This window comes from Choloepus didactylus, chromosome 15 (assembly GCF_015220235.1).
Source record: "Choloepus didactylus isolate mChoDid1 chromosome 15, mChoDid1.pri, whole genome shotgun sequence".
Lineage (NCBI taxonomy): Eukaryota > Metazoa > Chordata > Mammalia > Pilosa > Megalonychidae > Choloepus > Choloepus didactylus.
In genome coordinates, this window is record NC_051321.1 from 20,692,208 (window position 1) to 20,713,228 (window position 21,021).

The 21,021-nt window shown below is 48.0% G+C and overlaps 1 protein-coding gene across 6 annotated transcripts in view; it reads right to left on the reverse strand.

The window, feature by feature from the left end:
• VTI1A (vesicle transport through interaction with t-SNAREs 1A) overlaps positions 1-21,021 on the reverse strand; it is a 411,985-nt gene that overhangs the window by 64,188 nt on the left and 326,776 nt on the right. For 2 of the 6 annotated variants that reach the window (XM_037804915.1, XM_037804916.1), the window contains one exon: positions 9,030-9,178. The exons of 2 other annotated variants lie outside the window; for them this stretch is intronic. In XM_037804915.1, coding sequence (XP_037660843.1) covers positions 9,085-9,178 — 94 coding nt within the window. In that variant the 3' untranslated portion in view covers positions 9,030-9,084. Of the gene's footprint in view, positions 1-9,029; positions 9,179-21,021 lie in introns of those variants that run through there. 2 more of the 6 variants (XM_037804919.1, XM_037804920.1) reach the window with 2 other exon arrangements.

Genomic DNA, 21,021 nt, shown 5'->3' on the forward strand with positions numbered 1-21,021 from the left:
GGGGCCTCCAGTGATTACTTAATTCTTTCTCACCAGATTCTTGGTGTGTGTGTTTGGGGGTGGCCAGTGATGGGGGTGGGAAGAGACTGCAGGGAATTGGGGACAGAAATGCTTTCCCCACGGGACATCCTCTGCTGAGGAGCCCGGGGCATCCTCTCCCCACTCCCAAAGAGCAGAGAGCCCACATTCAGGGAAAGAATAATCACAGGCAGCAGGGATGGAGCTGAGTTTTTCTGCACATGTTGGCTTAAAAATGTGACTGAGGAACCTCAGCCAAGGCTACCAAGGAGGTCAGTAGCCCTGTGGTCAGGCTACAGCCCTTCTATGCAGGGGCAAAGATCTGGCCTGGAGTTGCTGGTTGGTGGGGAAAGGGAGGTGGAGGGGATGAAGAGAGGAAGATGACAAAGACAAAAGTGCCTGAACCTGGTGCCGTTTGAAGTCATACTTCTGTGTGCAGAGAAAGAAGCCACATGGGAGGCTGGAGACCCGGTGTCCACCTCTGGCCCTGCTGCCCATTTGCTGGTGACCTTGAGCAAATCTCACCCCCTCTCTGTGCCCCATCTCCCCATCTGAAAAGATCTGAAAAGGAGGTTGGACAAAAGGACCTGCAAAGCCCGACTGGCTTGAGGGTTCCGTGAACCTGAGCTCCTCTGCCTGGTTGGCTTTGGCCAACACAGAAACCAATGCCAAGGTCACTCACAAAGGCCGGAAACGGGCCATTGCGTGGGCTGGGTTGCCCGCTCTCCCGTCCCTGAATTCTACACGCCCAGACATCAAAGGCTCCACTGTCTGGGGCCGGGGTGGGGGGAGGGGGACCAAATCAGCCACTTGCCCAAATCTGGATTCTGCTTCTATTTTCCCCTTCCCGCATGGGGACAGAGAGAGGAGAAGAAGGAGAGGGAAGCCTTTGAAAGCATCTCCTGCTCCATCTCCTCGCTGCTAGCCGCTCACTGCTCCACAACCTGCCTCACCGGCCGAGCCACTCTCCCGTGGTGCACCTCTTAGCCACGCGGCAACTTTTTTCCCTTTTATGATATTTTGGGTTTCTGATTGCCCGCCAAGTCAAACCTTTATCATTTAATCAGCAGCAAAAAGAGAAAAAGAAAAAGAAAAAGAAGAAAGGCCCCCGCAAGCCAGCTGTAGTCTAAACGGTCCTCGTCCGTCCTCTGCCCCTCTTAGGACAGTCCTGGGTGCGGTGGGGGCCTAAGCCCCCCATCATCCCCCACTGGGGTTCTTTGCAAATGCAGTCATGGCCAATGCAAGAAGGGATGGACACACAGCACTGTCCGTTTGGTCTTTGCCAAGTAATTCACGGTGACGGGGCATTGATCTTGGAGGGCAGTGGTGGAAGGCGGCAGAGGCAGGGGCATCTCCACCTGATTTAGAGACCCCAAGAAGGACTTGACTGAGGTCATATGGCAAGTCAGGACCCTAGGAATGACGACAGCCTTCTGCCCCACGGCCGCAGTGCCACGGGATTATGTGATTTGTTTTCTTAGCTACTTCACCAGAGGGCCTCAGGGCGCATAGTAGATGCTCAATAAATATTTGTTGAATAGATAAATACATTGGATTACACCTCTCATGCTTCAAATAGGGAAAGGTTTGATTATTTAGAAGTTTTGTCGAGAACAATAACGAGCTCGCTGAAGCCAACGAGTTCTCCTTGCTCTGTAATTTCTCCCTTTCCTTAGAATTGCAGCCTAGAGCTTTGGAGGGGTGGGCTTGGATGAATAAGAGGAGACAGAAATCGAGAGGGGAGAGGCTCTGAGGGTCACAGTATCTTCCCTGGGTCAAGATACCGGAAAGGACAGCGTGGGGTGGCTCTGCTCAGGGCATAAAGAATCCATCCGGGGCCCTTCCCCAAATGCCAAATCAAGCACTGCAGGGGCTTGGACTCAGCCTCAGCAGGGCCAGCAGGAGACTTGGAACCCAAGCTTAACTGTTCTAATGCCAGCCGGCCTTCCTGCCCTCTCTCCACCCTTCCCAGCATGGGCCCTGCTATAGGAAGTGCACAGGGACCCTCAACAAGTTTCCTCTCCCTGGCGAAGTCCATCCTCAGACATCCAGGATTCCCTGAGTGCAGCTCTGGGCCAAAGGACGGTCCTTAAAGGAAGCGAGCCCTGGTCAGGGTGCAGCCTTCCTGGGCAAGGCTGTGTCCCAGGTAACACATGCATTACCCAGAAGGGCAGCTGATACAGGAAACCTCCAGGGTCTCCAAGGAACCAAGGCCCCCTCCCGTTCTCTCAGAGACCACTCCCTCAGGTGGCAGGTCTCCCCTCTTCCTATCCAAATCCAAAATCCAAAACCCAAGTCCAAAATCTGCCCTCAGGAAAGGGTCAGACAATTCACACAGAGCTGTCCGTGGCTGATGGGACTGAAGGCTCCCAGAGATCTGCGTTTTCCCAGGGTCCAAGGTTGAATCTTTTAAGGTGGGACTGCAGGCATCTGCCAGGGCATGGGGGTCCCTTGCAATCGTACCTCCCTCAAAGGGCCCTGCCTTGCCACTTCCTGTGTCCAGGGGACTTGCAGCTCGGGGAGTGGGGCTGGCAGGGCTTTGGCCCCCGCTTGTCTGCCAGCCTATGGCTGACATTTCTCTATTGAATTTAGCAACATCTTCCCCCAAGGAGGTGACGGATTCTAGCCACATTCTCGGCTCCCTTTCCTTTTGAAGTGGAGGCCAGGAAACATTAACAGCAAAATGAAGCCCAATATGCCGAAGTGTTCAGTCCAATGCCGGGCACACAATAGGACCCCAGTAGATGTGGGTCGAGGGTGCCTCTGTGGCCCGGGTGCCTGGCGGGGCCTTCTGGAGAGAAACAGGCATTGGAGGCGTTCATTCTCAACAATGTGGGGCCACCTCACTCAAAAACATTTTTCTCCAGCTCAGTACTTTTCCTGGCAAAATAAGTTAAAAACAAAAGAAGTTGGGGCAACAAAGCAGCACTGAGTTGGAGATGGGCCTTGCTCCCCCTGGAACTGTCCCCTGGGGGCCACAGCTGGGGGAGGCCGGGGGAGGTGTGCAGGTGGGAGGTGGGCTGCACCGAATGGTGCCTGTCCTGCCCCCAGGAAAAGTCCAGGCAGCTCTCAGCGGAGCTTCCCGTGCAGCCGATCGATACGGGCTTCGGAGCCGCCGAGCTATTATTCACGCCAAAGGGCCTTGTCTGGATGAAGGGAAGGAGAGTGTGCCCGAGTTCATGAAATCACAATCCAGAGCTCTGCTTCTTGGCGTCTTCCCCTCTCTCTATGAGGCCTTCCTTATTTATGTAGTGCGATACAGGGCAATTCAGGGGGAGGGAGTCCTATCCCCCACAGCATGCTAGGAGCCCCTCGAGGCAGGGAACCGGGGGTTGTGTGTGATTTGGGCAGGGGTCCCAGGAGAGGTGCAGCCTGCCTTTCCCCTTCTTTGATTCCCCTACTGAAGGAGCAATGATGGGCCCAGAGAGGTACATAGAAGAGCCTATTTGCCTGTGCCCCTCTTCATGGCTATTCCAGGGATGGGCCCTTCTAACCGCACCCTACTTCCTGGTGCTGGGGATCCCTCCATCCTTGGTCATCTGTTTGTTCCTCACCTCCTCACACATTCCCAACCCTCTTGTCTTCCCATCCTAGTTTTGCTCTGTCACCTCAGCTTTGCCTTGCCATCTTGGTTTTGCCATATTTGCGCCTGGGTAAGCAGGCTCTGGAATGTTTGCCTTCTTACTGACCCAGAGTCCCAGCAGAGATGGACAACCTCTCTCAGCTTTCTCTGTGTCATCTCACCTCCACAACAGGATGGGAGACTGACTCTGGCTCAACCACCAATTTCAGGACTCCATAGCCAGCACACTGTTACACACTCTTCTCCTGCCTGGGCCAGCCTGCTCCTGGTTACCCTGCAACGTCATCTTTCTTAAGTTCAGTGCCTGTGGCTTCAAGGACTACTCCAAGTTGTCTCTGCTGAGTCACCTGCCCCATTTAAAAGGCCGGCATCTTGTCTAAGAGCCACCTGACTGATGGCATCCTGTGGACGGCCACACACAGAGTAACACCACACAATCCAGCAAAGTTTCCTGGGCTCTAGTTCATGGTGTGTGACAGCATGGGGTAAGGCCAAGTTTGAGGTTGGTTTCTGGTCTCAGGCAGCACCCTCAATCAGGTGTCTGGGAACCAGACTGGGGATGGCTTTCCACAGAGCCTTCCTTCCTTCTGGAAAAATCACTCTGAGCATGTCTGAGATGTGGAGGCCATCTCCAGTGTGGTAGGTTCTCATGTGGCCAAGCTGGAGTGGGTTGGATGGAGGCTTGCGACCCTCCCGACCCAGCACGTCTGCCGCCTCTACACCCCCAGTGATGGAAGCGGGTGCAGAGCGAGATGTGAGACCAGGCCTCCCCTGGCTCGTGCCTGCTGGCCTGGCCCCTCCTGGGCTACGGCTCTGCAGGACCATCTGTCGTTGGCTGGGGATGCCAAGATGCTGTGCTGAGCAAGGGGTTATCTGTTCCCTCCACACCCTGGGCATAGCTGCCTGTTGGTTCTGGTCCCTCTGGGAAAGAGAAGTGGTGAGTAGGAAACAGGCTGGGAGAAAAGGTCCTCCTGTCCCCTGACACTGACCACAATGGCTCAGCCCTGAAGTACCAACGGCTGAGGTTTCCGAGGAAGGCTGCCAGGGTTAGAGTCACACGGGGTGTGGCCAGGTGCAGCCAGCAGTTATGGTGCAGAGAATGCCATTGAGTTCTGATTTAGGATGATGATGATAGGACTTTTTTCTTTTAGGACCCTCAAGGATGTAGCCCATGGAAAAGCAGATCATTACCAAAGGCAAGTCACAGAAAGGGAAAAGAAGCCAGAGGTCAATCAGTAGCTCCAGTTGACTGCACAGAGACACCCTGCCCATCACACTGTGGCACCAGCCAACTGGACACACAGAGGTCTTCCTTCAGGATGTCCCTACTTACTCTCACACCAGACCACAGCCCTTTAACCACACTCTCAGCTAAAGGGAGAGGCAAGAGAACTGGAGACTGGAGACTCACAGTGGTTCCTTTGAAACCAGCACCAGCCACAAGCAACCAACAGTCCTTAGCTCTGGACGCCTCTTCCAAATACACATTTCTCCTGGGAAAGCTACTTCCACCCCCAAGCACGGAGTGCCCCACTAGGCTAGCAGTTCAAACCAAAGAGATGCAGAAGTCACTGCTTGGATGCAGGCAAAAGTAGTTTAATTCTCAACTACGTAGACAAACTGCTATAAATATTTATGATGAGAAATTTCATCATTTGGAAACGATGCTCTAAATTTCCAGCTAACTCCATGAAGAATGCCCGATGAACAGGTTGCAAATTAAGAACAATTATTTTTCTCTTCTGCATTTGAATATAACTTACAGCTAAAGTCATTTAAAGGGGTTAACATCAACCTTAATTAAATATTAAAGTGTGCCTGTACCTCCTGCTATTGTTGCCCCCTCAAATAAGATATAACCTATTTTTGACAAGTTTTCATCTTTCTCTGTGGAAGACGCTACATGAAACCAAATCAGTGGCAAAGAGGAGAGTAATGAATAATCTATTTCATATTCCAACAGTACCCAGAGCTCACAGTGGAAAAATATTCAGTCAGATGATGGCAAGAAGCTGCTGGGGTACCACATGACACAGCTAATGTTTAAATAATAATAATAAAAAAAGCGATAAACAAATCATTAGCCCTTAACAGTTGTTTAATGCAATTTGTTAATGAACGTAATGGTGGGGACTAATAATGAAAGAAAATAAAAACGTCTAAACAGGCGCCAAGTTGCTGGCGATGCGCAATTATTTCCTTGTCAAGTTTTTATGATTTAATGAGCTCCTCTGGGACTGACGGCTGTCAGTCAGTCGTGACTTTTTGACACCATTACAACTTCAAATACAGCAGCAGGCAGGCTGTTTTCCTCGGATTTGAAATACTGAAATGATCTGACAGTTTTAAAGAAAAGATGTGCAAAAAAAAAAAAAAAAAAAAAAGGAGAAAGAGAGAGGGAGAGAAAGACAGTAGTTTTTCCTTTCTTTCTCTCCCCCTGCTCCCGCCTCCCTCCTTCTGTGGGGTAGATAATCTCTGGATGCTGTTTGGTAATGAAAACCCAATCACTGAGGTCATTATCTGATGAGGTTTTTGGAACAGGCAGGCTTTTTTCCCCCTCTTTATTTCTTTACTTAATGATAACCCTCAATGGGCTTGCCCCACATGGGACGGCCAGAGCCGCACAATTTTGTTCACCATTAATTTCGGCCTTTGAAGCTCAGGGCTCAGAAGCAGTAGCAAAGCAAACCCCCCACCAAGCTGGTTCCAAAATAAGACAATCCAGCCTGCCTTAAACAGAATAGCAAATGGCCTCCCAGCCTAGGCCTGGCAACTGACGTCAAGCCCACTGCCTTTGCAGACATTTGCCTTCAATGTGGAACATTTAAAACTCTTTACCACTTAAGAGACTTTAATTAAATTGCTTTTGATTCTGGAGCAGGGTAGCATCCGCTTTATTTATCCTGTCAGGGAAGCTGTTTAGGCTGCACGAATTTTCTCTGGCAAGACCTTCCTTCTCCTCTTCCTCCTCCTTGTCTTCAACGCCATCCCTTCCACCCCCAAACATCATTTTTAACAAAGGCTGTCAACTTGAGAATCTTCATATTCAAATCTACACCGTAAGGACCTAGAACCTTTCGCAGATCCATGCCCCACTTTGATTTTTGGACCTTCTGCCTTCCCCGGTGGAGCAGGGGAGGGGGGAGAACCATTTGCCCTCCTTGGGGCTCCTTTGGTTTCTCCTCCAGCTTCCAGGAGGGCCCAGGGAGGTGGCCAGGGGTCCTGCAGACCACCCCGTTCTAGATGGTCGCTCTGGAGTTGGGTGTGATGGAGCTGTCAGGCCAAGGGCCATATGTACATCTGTTCATCTTCCCACTCAGAAGGTGCCCTTGGGCAGAAGTTGAATTGGTGCAAAACCACAGGTAAGAGCTGACAAAGAGATAGAACTCGAAAGAAAACTAAAGTCATAAGGGGCAAGCATTGCATTGCCCTCTCATGCCATCTACTTCAACACGAACGCAAGTTTTAGTGAAATATTTAGGAGCCAGCAAGTTGATATTATCTGATGGACTTTGCATGCTAGGTGGCCTTGGGAAGCTTCTGCTGAATAGAAGGGATGCAGGCGTGAGGAGTAACTTGATAATTAGTTATACACTTTAGCTAAGATCAACAGCTTTGAAGGAAGCCACCGGAGGTGTTGGCATAATGCTTCCCAACTATTAGTGTTTCAGAATGAGAAGGAGGTTTTTTGTCGGTTTGCTTGCTTTTTAATGGTTTCTTCAATGTTTTTAGCACTTACTGAATTCTGTTATCAGACTAAAAGATTCTTGCTGTGATGCATCCTTAAATTGATAGGAAATTTAGCCCAGACACCTGCTCCTCTACTGTCCTGCTTCACTCTGCCCAAATCCCGCATAATCCCACGGAAGTAAAAGCTGCAGCTTTATTTACACGAAATGGTTCCACTGAACATATGCAGGCCCTGGCCCGATTCGATAAGTACGATTTCTCTGGTGGGTTTTGCCATTTTGTGTTTCCTCTCCAAACCATAATGGTTCCAAGTTAGGGAAAAAATCAAGTGCTGCATCTGGTGCTGGTGCTCCGTGGGCACAGGTGCTTAGTATTTTTTATGAAAAGAATAGGATGGCTTTCTGAGGATTCGAAGCTTCCAGTCATATGCAAAAGATCATATGAACCTTGAAACTGCCTAGGAAGTCTTAAGAAAAACACATTTTGCTTTATGACTAGGGGAACAATATCCTCAACGTGGGCAACTTCAAGCCTGATTACAAATGAACTCATTTTGAACGCAATTCCCGGTTACCTCCAACAAAAAGAAAAGAAAGAAAATCACAAAACATGTTAGAGATCTGAATGCATACTGAATTCAGGAAGACTTTGCTAACATTTGTTGTTAAAAAAAAAACTGAAGCCATACTTTTTTTTTTTAACAGTCTGCAATCCCTTACTCTTTCTTTTAAAGGAGGTTAGTGAACATTTTCCATAAAGTTTATTTCTAGTCGATCATTCTATAGGACTCCATCAAATTTATAATCACAGTTGAAATTTCACACTGATTGAGTCATGTTCTTGCTCTTACTGAAATATTCATGTTCTCTTTACATACTGCAATGGATGTGGGGAGAACCTTGTCAGACCTTTTGCATGTATGAGAGCTGCTTTTGGCAGTGCAAATATTAAAACCGAAAGGATACAGAGATGCTTACACAGGTCAGGGAAGATGAGGTCACAATTAAATACTGTGCCAGGGCTCACTTTGCCAGCTAATTCTGGGGAGTACAAGATTTTTGGAAGGCAAGGAAATATATCTTGAACTAATAATCAAAGTTATGAAAAGGGGATATTAGGCAGGTTCAGCAAAAATATTCTTGGGTTTAAAAAAAAAGAAAATTAGGCAATAGAAAAACTGGGAAAGTGCTAAGTCAGTTTCCCTCACACCTGACATTAAATACCCACCTTTGTAATGAAACCACTCAGGCAGGTTGACTATATTTATTACGTCTGGGTAGGAACATGGCTGGTTCACTGGAGCAATTCACTGGCTCCAGTCCCTGGCTTTCTCTGCACCTGTATCCTTGGACACCACAGAAGGGCAATTTGGTGACAAGAGGTGTGTGACAAACAGCCGGCCACTGAGCACTGCCTATGAGAAGTTCCCGTGGCTGACTCATCATGCCTTCTCCCAAACCAGGACCCCTGGCATGTTCACTGGGGAAGGCTATTTTGGTCAGTTGATGAAATTACCAAAAGGCAAATAAATAAACATTCGCCTTCCCCTTTTAAGAAAAAAACAAGAAACAAACAACAGTCTGGGTGAAGACAACCTAGAAAAGGAAATCAACCCACATGCAAACAGGAATCAAAAATACTTTTACACTCTTTGCACTTCAGCTGAACAGGGTGGAGGGAGAAGGAGGGGACACGCAGGGCCTGTCAGCGCAAAAGAATGATTCATGTGACCATTTTGTCTTAATTACTCAGAACAAGCCGTTGTTGCTGTTTATCAAGGAAGAACAGATACATCAGTGTCTTCTGACAGAAAAAGTAATCGCCATCAGGATGGTGATGACCACAATGATTGCCAGGCTGACGACAAGAATGCGGTTCTGGATGATTCTAGGAGAAAGCAAAGGACAAAAACAAATCCACACAGATAAACTGGAGGATGTTCTGACCAAGATCACCCGAGACCAAGTCGGCTAATCCAATAGGGGCTTTGCATGTGGGGCAGGTGGGAGGCCTGCTGTGAATCTGTGTGAGAGAGAGAGTGTGTGTGTGTGTGTGTGTGTGTGTGTGTGTGTGTGGTGTGATTATGCAGCTTTTTGGTTCTACAAATGATACCTGAGGAATTGAATGACTTCACCACTACTGCCACACTGTACTTGGAGAAATGCTTACTGCAAAGCTAAGCCAATCAAACGGCTTTCTAGGCTCCGTGTGCCATGTTTTCTCTTAAGCAATCAAGCGCCCCATGCGAGCTTCTCTTTTTAATTTAAAATGGGAGACGAGGCTCTTTTTTGTGTGTGTGTGTGTTTCCTGTTAAAGACTCCAAGGAAACACATGTCAGTCAGGTACTTACCTGTACAAAAATACCTGGGGAAAAGGAGAAGAGAGACTTAGGAAGAAAAGGACAGGATTAAGAAGCAAGTGTCAAACTTGCAGCTTAGCTGTAAAACCGTCATCTGTCACCGTGGCTCACACTCCGTGGAAGCCAGGAGGAAACGTTACATTTGCTCCACAGCAAAAAGATGGAAATGAGAAATAATTAAAAAAAAAGACCCCAGGTGCCTCTTCAACATCTGTGGGTGGGATCTCACTTGTAGGGTCCCCAACCCTCTCGGCCCTGGCTCTGCTGAATGCCGAGGGGGTCCCCAGAACTCGGAAAGAGACCCAAAGGGAGATGCATGCTCTGAGATGCCTGCAGAGAGTCTGATGCAGTTGTTTCATAATTTGTTTCTCATTCTGAGAAAAGAGGCTGAACATCCTAATGCTTTGTAAGACTTTCAAAGGGAACCTGGGTCAGGTGGCCTCGCCCACTCGCGCTCTCACAGAACCCCACAGATAGAGAAACAGTGGCTGGAGCATGGTGAGATTAAGCCGAGTTGTCTACCCATTTCACGAATGCACATCTGCAGGGTCTTCCTAGCCTCTCCCAGCTTCTGGATGAGTTTATTTCCTGGAAGAACGACGACAGCAGATTGTAGCTTCAGTCGATCGCGCCACATCTCAGCTCCCGCCCCGACTCCCTACTGACCCCCTTCTTCCCCAAACCTAAAGAGATGGATGGAAACTGTCACATCAGACAAACCCGCTCCCTCATGGCACCCTAAAAGGACTAGCTCCCTCTCCTCCTATGACAGGTTACAAAACGATCACATTTGCTAACACGTCTTCCGCAAAACTGCTCTAGTGCCTGGGTCCACTGTCCTCACGGGAGATGAATGGTCTGCTTTGTCCTCATTTATCACGTAATGCTCAGCCAAGATCTGTCTCGTTTATTTCTTCCATTCCCCACTAGAAAGGCTGTACCCTGACGTTAATTCTTCTGCAATGACAGCTAATGCAGACTTAACAGACCCTATTTACTCAGGAGGCAGAAAGATACTCTGTCCCCAAAATAAACAAATAAAAATAAGAGAACTTCTCAGCTCTTTAAAGTGAAGCTTGTGATCAGTGCAGCCTGGTGGCTCCATTTAAAACCCAAAGCAATTTTCATTCCCTTTTCTTTGGAAGGGACAGAAGTCTTCAAAACAGTCCCTGTATGCCCCGTTTGCCCCAGTCACTGTCACGATTTCTGTTTATTACAGTTACCTTGATCGGACTTGCAAAGGAAATCAGCAAAATTGAACCTTAGCAGTGAAACATTAAAAGCATGAAAATTCTTTAAAAATCTGCCTTAAGTAGTATATGACAGTGTATCTCTTATACATCTTGGTTGACACCCATTTCATTTGTGGGTTGAAGGCCCCAAGGCATCCATGGTGCTAATTTATAAAGGATTAACCGTGGGCATTACTTGTTTCATCTGAGGCCTGGTTAGGAAAAGGAATACACTGGAATCCTCAAATCCTCAGCCCATCCCTGGCCTTCCTAATCGGGCTCCCCTCATTTGAGGCCAAAGAGGAGTGCATGTCACCCACCACCTGTCCTCACGGCTCACAGATTTAATGCCCTCAGCACACACCTGACCCCACGGACGGCTCATCCTCACAGCTGCCTCTCCGCTCCCTCCTCGGTGCGTCTGCAGAGCTGCCTTCCCCTCCCAGTGGACCTCACACCTGTAGGGTCTGCAGCAAGCCCGTCCCTCCAGCGCCAGCACTCCACACAGCTGCCCGCACAGGGCGAGATAACAATCACCAAAGAACGCAGCATGATAATCGTTTCATTCAAAGGAGAATGGAGAAGGAGTCCGTGCAAATTTATGTACAGGGAAACCTCAGGGAGTCCGTGTATAAAATTTAAAAGGTCAAATACCCCCCCCCCCCCACCAAGATGGAACTTCACACCATCGTGCCCCCTCAAGAGTATCCTGGGCCTTCTGCCTGCACGACCCAGGAGCGAGGAGTGTGCTGGTGGTGGAGAGGTGGAGAGGTCAGTCGGCAGGAGGCATTCTCTTGCAAACCAAAGGCTGGCAGATATTTGGGATGAAGGGTACCGAGGGGCAAAAAAGAGTGGGAACAAAGAGGGGTCGGAAGTGAGCTTGACCTGAGTCTGCTCAGGTCATTGACCCAGCTTTGGGCTTCAAAGCTGTGGGGTGGAGACAGCCCCTCTAAGAACCCTAAAAGTGAGCTCTTGGGCCCTGGAATGGACAGGAGTGAGCCAGCTTGGAGCGGGGAGCAAAGGCTGGCACCGGTGAACCCCATCTGTCAGGAAGCCTAGACACAGCCAGGGCACCGCTGTAGGCAAAGCAGAATGCAGAGTTCGGAGAGAATCAGAAAAACAAGCCCAGAAGAGGGGTTCCCCGGCCAGTGAGACAGAGAAGGAACTTGAAGGGAAGCCCAAAAAAAGTTCCTTCTAACTTTGGGCAAAGGTGGGGGGAAGGGGCTTGATGTTCAACTAGATCTGCAGCAAGCAGTCTTAATCTCCCTTTTGAAAATGCAAAGTGTGTTTACCCAGTAAATAATTTAAGAAAGAATATACACTTGAAAGAAGACATCCATTGAAACAGCCAGGCTAAATTGCCTCCAGGCAAAAACTTGTGCATTTGCATGCTGCATTCTATTAAGTGAGCACACTGTGGCTTTAAAAGAATGCAGAGCCAAATTAAAAGGAATGTGGGCCCGAAACATCAAGGATTCTCCAAGTTTACATTATGAATCACAGTGCTGTTGATACAAGATGAATTAACCATTTACTTTGAGGCTGAACTCACAAAGTGCTATTGAAAATACTGATCCCCGCGTGGAACGCAGGGAGCGGCTAATCTTTCCATTGCCCGTCTCCTCCCCCTCTGGAAACAAGCTCCTGCGTGTGGCAGCCCGAATCAGAGAAGACTGGTTGAAGTGGAGGAGGCAGGCTGGCACCTGGTGCAGTTCTCTGCTCTTGCTTGAGGAGCCCCTGAGTTCCACTGTGGCAGGCGTTACCCAGTTGCCCCAGCTTCTAGGCACGGAGGATACTGACCTGCCGCTCGACGGCAGGTGTGGCCATGTGATTTGCTTTGGCCATGAAATGTGAGCAAAAGTGCTGGTTGTCAGTTTCAGGCGGAGGTATTTCACTGCTGTTCTGGTTTAGGAAGCCGGGTGTTCCCCAGGTGCGGTTACAGGATGGTGGGGGCTCCCTCTGCCTGGATCCCTGAGTCATCACAAGGAAGACTGTGACCTGGACTCCCAGTGGACTTGGATTAAGCCAGTGAGATTGGGAGATTGTTACCACAGCATAACGTGGGCTCCCCTGAGTGACCCACTACTGCCCCCCTGCTCTGACACGAGGAGGCAACTCGGCCAAGCCAAGTGAGGCTCAGGTTTAAGATATTCCAGAAGCCAAGGCTGATAGGTTCTCTTTCCTTTCCTTTAGGTATAAGTTTTTTTGCCTCTTGATTTTCAAAAGCTGGAATGCTTTTCTGTTATAGTCAGTCATGACATTTCTCACTGAAGAATCTTCAGCTGGAACGAATGACACTGTGTGTGGATGAACAACGATACCGTACATGATGTTTCGGCAAGCCCCGGTAGGCACTCTGCTGCCCAGGTATAGTGGACGTATGATGGCCACATTCATCACTCCACTCCAAAGATCTGATGCTCCCTCTAGCTAAAATGGTTCCAGGCCCTTGGTCATAGCAGTTGGACCAGGACGAGGCATGTGAATTAAGCCAGTCCAATCTGGTGAATCTTAGAAACTTTGCTTGGGATGCTGGGTCACATGGATAGTGTGGGGTCCAGATGTGAAGGCCTGGATCTCCTGCAGCCATTTTGTTTCCACGAGGGAATCTGACTCACTGGAGGAGAGGCGAGTTGAAAGAATGGCAGAGAGATGGACCATTCAACCTCTAGGCTAACACACCCTTCCTTTGGACTTTTAATTATATGAGAAAATTTATATTTTTCAAGTCGGTTTGAATTAGGTCTTCTGTTATTGGTGAGCAAAAGCATTTTTAGAGTGGTTCACCTTGGTTCTAAAACCAAGTCCTTCATCTATGGCATATTTTCTCCCCCTGTTGTGAGAAGAGTTTCCTGACTATGCCTCTCTCTCATGCTACTATTTCTTTGTGCATCTCTCTTACCACTACCATTATCACATGGTTTTAAGAATCTTTTTGTGTCTGAGTGTGTTTCTCCAATAAAAAGTAGAGCTTCTGAATCTCCTTTGTCATTTTTTCCCCAATGCCTAACACAGAGCCTGGCATAGACAACCCCCCACCCCATCCTTGCTGAATGAATGAATGAGAGAACTCCTACATGTATATACTTGAAGGTTCATGGAATGCTCTTCTCGTTTCTAAGGGCTGTTTGTAGACAAGTACAGCTTTGGGATGTAGCTAATAGCTTCCCATTAAGGGTGTGTCAGCAGTGTCCAAACCCTTTTACAAGCCTGCATTCATTAGCTGAAGAGTGTGCAGCACTCTACAGGTTCAGTGAGATGTCTTGTATGTGCCTTCCTACCTGGCTGACCAGCCCTGAATGTTGATGCCCCACCACTTGGGGTCTGATGCAACGAAAACAATTGGCAGGACAATAAGCAACCATGAGAGCGCAGGGTGAACTCTGGTGCAAAGGAGCCTACACCTTTCCTCTCTGGGCACTTCCCAAAAACAAAAGCCAAAGGAAAGGCTTTCCAAATTCTAAATCCAAGATGTTAATATTCACCAGAAAGAAATAAAAAGAAGAGCAAGGTGTGCCAGTTTGGGTGTATTGTGTCCCCCAAAACACCATGTTCTTTGATACAATCTTGTGGGCCAGACTCATTAGTGTTGATTAGATTGGAATCCTTTGAGTGTTTCCATGGAGATGTGACTCAATCAACTGTGAGTGAAACGTTTGGATAATTTCCATGGAGGTGTTACCCCGCCCATTCAGGGTGGGTGTTAATTGGATCATGGGAGTCATATAAAGGTACTCACAGACAGAAGGACCTCAGAGCAACTGAGAGTGACATTCTGAAGAAGAGCTACAGCTAAGAGAGGACAAAACGCCCTGAGAGCAACATTTTGAAATGCAACCTGGGGGCAAGTGGACGCCAGCCACGTGCCTTCTGAGCTAACAGAGGTTTTCTGGATGCCAATGGCCTTTCTCCAGTGAAGGTACCCTTGGACACTTTATGGCCTTAAAACTGTAACTTTGTAAATAATCCTCCTTTATAAAAACCAATCCATTTCTGTTATTTTGCATAATGGGCAGCATTAGCAAACCAGAACACAGGGGTATGTGGTTAATTGTCATCGGTCTTAAACACTAATTCTAATTTGAAGCATTATTTTTCAAGCCAGGTTCCTAGTTGCCTCTGAGTTGGAGTTTTGTTGTTGCTCCTGCCCATCCAGGATCTTCCTTGTCCTACAACTCTTTGGAGGAACTACCAGCTGCAACCTGAAAGTTCTGGTGGGGCTGACCCCATTCTCTGATTCCAGGGGTGGACATATGACCCAGGCTGGCCCTGTTAGTGACAGTTCTTGATCTCTTGCACAACCGTCTGTTTGGGAATTGGCATACCACCCAATTCAGATAGTTTTCTTGGATATTTCCTGGAAAGTCAAGGAAAAAAATACTCTGTTTATTGAGATTGGCTGTAGGGACAAGGTAAGCTGCTGGGGCCATTCTTATCACCAGCTTGAAAGAAGCCAACCCAGAGCAAGACAGAGCCAAGAGATTGAGAAAGAGATGAATTAGTGATGACATTATTTAAACACCTGCATCCTGGTGTGAGCCTGAAACCTGAAGAGTCACATTTAAACTTCTCAGTAATAGGAACCCCAAAATTCCCTTTTGATTTGAGCAAGTTTGGTTGGGGCTCCTCTCACTTTCAACCACACTGAGTGCAATAGGTTGAATAGTGTTCCCTCCAAATTCACATCCACCCAGAACCTCAGAATGTGACCTTATTTGGATATAGGACCTTTGCAGACATAATTAGTGAAAGATGGTGAGTGAAGCCATCCTGAATTTAGAGAAGCCCAAATCCAATGACCAGATGTCCTTATAGGAGGAGAAGACACAGAGAGACACCCAGAGAAGGCCATGTGAAGAGGGAGGCAGAGATTGGAGTGGTGCTGTCTTGCCAAGGAATGCCTCGGGCCACCAGAGTTTGAAAGAAAAAAGGAAGGCTCCCCCACCCCCCACCCCCCATAGGTTTCAGGCAGCTCATGGCCCTGCTGACATCTTGATTTTGGTCTTCTGGCTCCCAGAATTGTGAGAGAATAAATTTCTGTCGTTTCGAGCCACCCAATTTGCAGTACTTTGTAACAGCAGCCTTAGGAAACTAAGGCACTGAGTTCTCAGATGCAAACCAGAAAACAGATTTGTTGGTTTCACGATGACTGTTCTCCAGGGCCCCACCTCCTCTCCCATCCCTGCAGCTCACATTTGCTGTGGATATTCACAGAGCTCTCTTCCAAAGGCAGGACAGCCCCGGCCTGGTTCTCTAGAGGCTTTGCATTGAGCTTTGGGGCTCACGGTCTTCAGGATTTGTTGGTTCTTTCATCTCAGAATGGAATTACCAAGTATGAGTGGAGCAGGAAGCTGCCCAAAGCCATGGGATCTGAGGGTACTGAGGGGCATGTCCCAGGAGACTCATGCCTCTGGGATAAGTCATTTAAAATAGGAAGAAAACCAGATGTTATCTCTGGGCCAACCTACTAAGCCCCATCAGCCATTAATAGTCCATATTTGATGACATCAGATTAGGTGTAGTCAGTCATCCAAGAGCCCTGAGGGAAGGGGAGACAGGAGGGATAAGTTTTGATAGGTGGAAAATAAGCCAGCTCTCTAGTAAGGATCCCGGAGGGGCCAGGAGACAGTGCCTGAGCATCGGCATTTCTAGGTTAGGTCCGCAAAGAGGACTTAGGTTTCAGGCACGCAACAGCTTTACCCCATTTCCAAATTTCTACTTAGTTTAATGGAGGCCAGCAAACTTTTTCTATAAAGGTCCAGATAGCAAATATCTTAGGCTTTGTGGACTATATGGTCTCTATTGCAAACACTCAACTTGGCCTTTTGGAGTGCAAAAGCAGCCTTAGACAACGTGAAAACGAATGGGCATGGCTGTGTTCCAATGAAACTGTATTTATGGACATTGGAATTGGAATTTCATATAATTTTCACATGTCAAAAAATATCCTTTTGGTTTTTTTCAATGTTAAGTGTAAAATCAAAAACCATTCATATGTCTGGGACCATACAGAAACAGGTGGTGGGCTGGCTTTGGCCCCTGTCTGTTGTTTGTCCACCCCTGGTCTAAAAGCTATCGAGGACAGGCTGGAGGACCCTGGAGGTCCCTGGACCTGGCACAGGTAGCAATGGACGGGTGTGGCAGGTCAGGCCAGGGTGCCCTGAAGGGAAAGGAAAACCCAGAGTTCCTGCCCTCTGGGAGCTTAGGGTGTCACAACGAGCAGCCAGCTACAGAAGCCGGTCAGCAAGGGCTACAGCGAGAGGAACGCCAGCCCTGTGACAATTTGTCGTGTGCCACAGTCCTGCATTTACCTGGGGTGACCTGGAGCAAGTCACTCCGTGAAACTTTGGGTTTCAGTCTCTTCCCAAACAAATTCAGCCAACTCACCAACCACCCCCAGGGAGAAGAGGATTAGCTAATTAAAGACTAAAAAGCACTTGGAAAAGGTAAAGCCCTTTCCATGCCTGCAGTCAGCACATAATTCCCTGAAAGGAAATGCCATTTCAGGAAAGGTGAGAGGCACCAGTTGTCAGAGGCCGGGGAAGCTGCCCGGGAAACTTCCAGTAGCTGGCTGGGAAGGTGGCGGGAGGTGGGCCAGGAAGTTGCCTCCCCAAAACAGCCAGGCTTCTCGTTCCCACAGGCTGGTGGTGGCATCTGTCTGGGCCTCACACTGACAGTGTCTGCAGCAGGGCCGAGCCTTTTCTCCCAGGTGGTAACACAAACATCAAAAGGAAAGGGAGGGCATCCCATTGGCTGGCTCGGGGACACCTTCCCAGCCTGGGAAGGCAGCCAACAAGTACCTGTCAGAGCCCACTGATAACTCCAATGGGTTTTGATCAGTGATGTGTAGTTACATTGCACTCTACGATGCCAAATGTGTACATGAAATTTCAGCCTGGTCACACCACAACCACTGCCATTCTTAAATATAGACTCAATGATGGCAGGCGGCCTGGAGAGAGGCTTTGCTGGCTATGAGCTTTCAGATAGCATCAAGGCAGCTTGTTTCAATCAAAGGGCTTGGAAAGGACCTGAAGAGAATTAAATAACAATGCTCTAGAAATGCAAGGTATACCTAATCCCTCACAGGTTTGCAGACTCTGAGCTGGAAAAGGGCTCCATGGCCCAGTCTATTTTCTTCATTATATCTCTGAGGACACTGAGGCCCTGAGAGGTGAAGGGATGGGCCCCAAGTCAACCACGCAGACACAGGCAGGTCCTCTGGACTCCAGGTCCATTCTTGTTCTGTAACACTCATTCTCATTTGGCTGGCCAGAGTCACTGAAAGCTTCTGTACCCTCTAAGTCCTCTGTTTTTGAAAAAAGTACCAGTCCAAGAAATCTGAAAGTTCATGAACCATGGAGCTAGAAAATCCCACCCAGCTCTTCCTTCTGGTGGTTTCTCTGCAGGACCCCCTTCAGCGTGGAGCCCATGGGGACAGCAGTGACAATATCAACTTCTACAGTCACGATAGCAGCCACACCCACCCTGGCATCTCGTATTTGCTGGGCATTTACCCGGCTGGCACTGACCTGGCACTGTTCTGACACTTTATAACCAGTGCTTCCCTGGCTCCTCACGGCTGCCCCATCACGCAGAGACTGTCATCACCCCCTTTTCACGGAGGAGGTACCTGAAGCCCCAGCCCACCTTTCCAGCCTTATCTCCTACCACTGCAGGGCACACAGATAATAATGTGGATGTTTTTATAACCGGTGTATCTTATTTTCTGGACCAGGTTCTCCTCAGTTCTTTGAAGAATGAGTCTCTGATGTCTTCACCTTTATAGTCTTCTCCGTTGAGACAGTAATTGGTGATGCAAGTTTATTTTTGTTTAAATACAGTATGCTAATTAGCCAAAGTCAACCACCTCTTCACTTAGTGTCTAATGTAAATACACAATAAATTATTAAGATAATTAATATTCATTTTTACTCAGTAGCTTATCTCATAAACTTTCCTCAGGCACCAACACATTGGCTTTTAAGGGACTGTATTGATCTCTTCTAGGTAAACGCATCGTCCCCCAATTCCTCACCAAAGAGCTGGGGACAGGGATAATGGTGATCGTGTTCTGGGGGCCCCTCATCAATGCCTACCTGTGGAGGGGCTGCCGATTTTAAAAATTATTTCTACACAGTCTATCATATAGGTAAGGGCATGTGTTATAGAAAAATTCCAGGTCTGCTGAAGATTTAATTTACAGCATCTATTGGAATAGAGTGCTAGACAGAAAGAAAGAAAGGTAGGTGAGAGAATTGTCTAGACTCACTGTGTGATCTTGAGAAAGGATTAAAGGGCTGTGTTCTTGAGTGTTCCCACCCGTGAAATGAATCTCTCCCAAGTGTTCTCTGTACAGGGTGTGGGGAATGATGTAATTTCCAGACAATCTTAAAAAGGCAGAGTGCCCTTTTCTGGTTTTGGATGTTTATTGCATATGTGATGTCATTTGATCTTCACAATGATCCTTATTGATTAGGACCCAGATTTGATGGGTCAGGCCCACTCAGGATGAGGGCCTGTGTGTTCTCAGCACGGGACAGGCCATCACTCGTGTCTATGCCTCAACGACCACCCCTTAACTTTCTGTACTTGTCACCTGGCTCCTGCCACCTCCTGCTGGGGCCCTGGGAGGATCTGCTTTAAGTGGGGGTGGGGGTGGGAGTGCACTTGAAATGATGTAAACTGTAAACCAAACAGTGCAACCTGATAAACATTCCCTTCACTGCCATTTAGATAATATAAATTACTAAAGCTTTAGCTTGAAGCCTATATTTAGAAAAATAAATGTTTTGAATTCTCTTAGAATGAATATAACTATTGTAATTCCTCAAAGCAGACTACTAACCTTAAATCATTATTCATGAACTGACTTTTGGAAAATAAGTATGTTATGTGTTACTTGTTTTAAAAGGTAAACCATATACTAGAGTCACAAATATGTACAATTATATCTGTTCATATATTCACATGAATGTAATTGTATTATATAGAGACGTCTTATAAAGAGTTGAATGTACCTACATTTTCTCTATGTGAAAATGTGATTAATATGTTTATTGTGAAGCAACCTTACTTTTCTGCCTGAACTAGCAAAGCAACCCTCTCCCCCACCCCTGCCCTGCACAGCTCTTCCCTGGCTAAGGGGCCCCCACAGAAGCTACAGACACATTTGGGCAGAGATCCATCAGCCACCCTCATCTTTGGGGCCTAACTATCTGGATTTGAATTCAGGGTCTGCCCATATAGTTATAGTAACTGCTCAATAACTACAATAACTATTGTGACTCTACTACAGCTATTGCTCACCAATCTTCCCGGTTGCCCCTGGAACTCCTCCTTGCTTGCCCGTCTCCCAGCCCCCAGTGGGCAGCACCTGGCTTCAGGTGCCTTGGCTCGGAAAGCCTTCAGCATCCTGCCAGACACCCAGGGACAGGTAGGACACGTCCCCTCACTGGCCCTGACTGGCTTGGCTTGTCGGGTCCAGGCCGAGCCACTTGCTAGGGGAGCCCCACCTTCCACTGCTACTGAGATACCCAGGAAGGCAGAGGTGGCTCTGTGTTCCCAGGGACCCCTCCTGACAAGCCACCCCCACCCCCACTTAAAGCAGATCCTCCCAGGGCCCCAGCAGGAGGTGGCAGGAGCCGGGTGAGAAGTAAAGAAAGTTGAGGGGTGGTCGTCGAGGCATAGACACGAGTGATGGCCTGTCCTGTGCTGAGAACACACAGGCCCTCATCCTGAGTGGGCTTTGCCTTCTCCTTGGGTGGGTCAGACCCATCAAATCTGGGTCCGAATCAATAAGGATCATTGTGAAGATTAAACGACATCACATATGCGATAAACATCCAAAACCAGAAAAGGGCACTCTGCCTTTTTAAGACTGTCTGGAACATGGTTGGTTGAGGTCCCAGAAGTAAGACACACGGGCCTTGGCTTTTGTCATGGGCTGGAACCTTATTTCCCTGCAAGTTCAGACATTAGATATTTATCTCCTACTTGTCATGGATTTATACTTTTTCCCTTTCCCGAAGTCAGGGGAAAAGAACCAAAACCATTTTGACTGAAGTTTCCCAGCCACCCTCATCTGTCTCAACTCTCGAGGATAGTGGTTACGTTTTCTAGATGCTAACATCAGAACT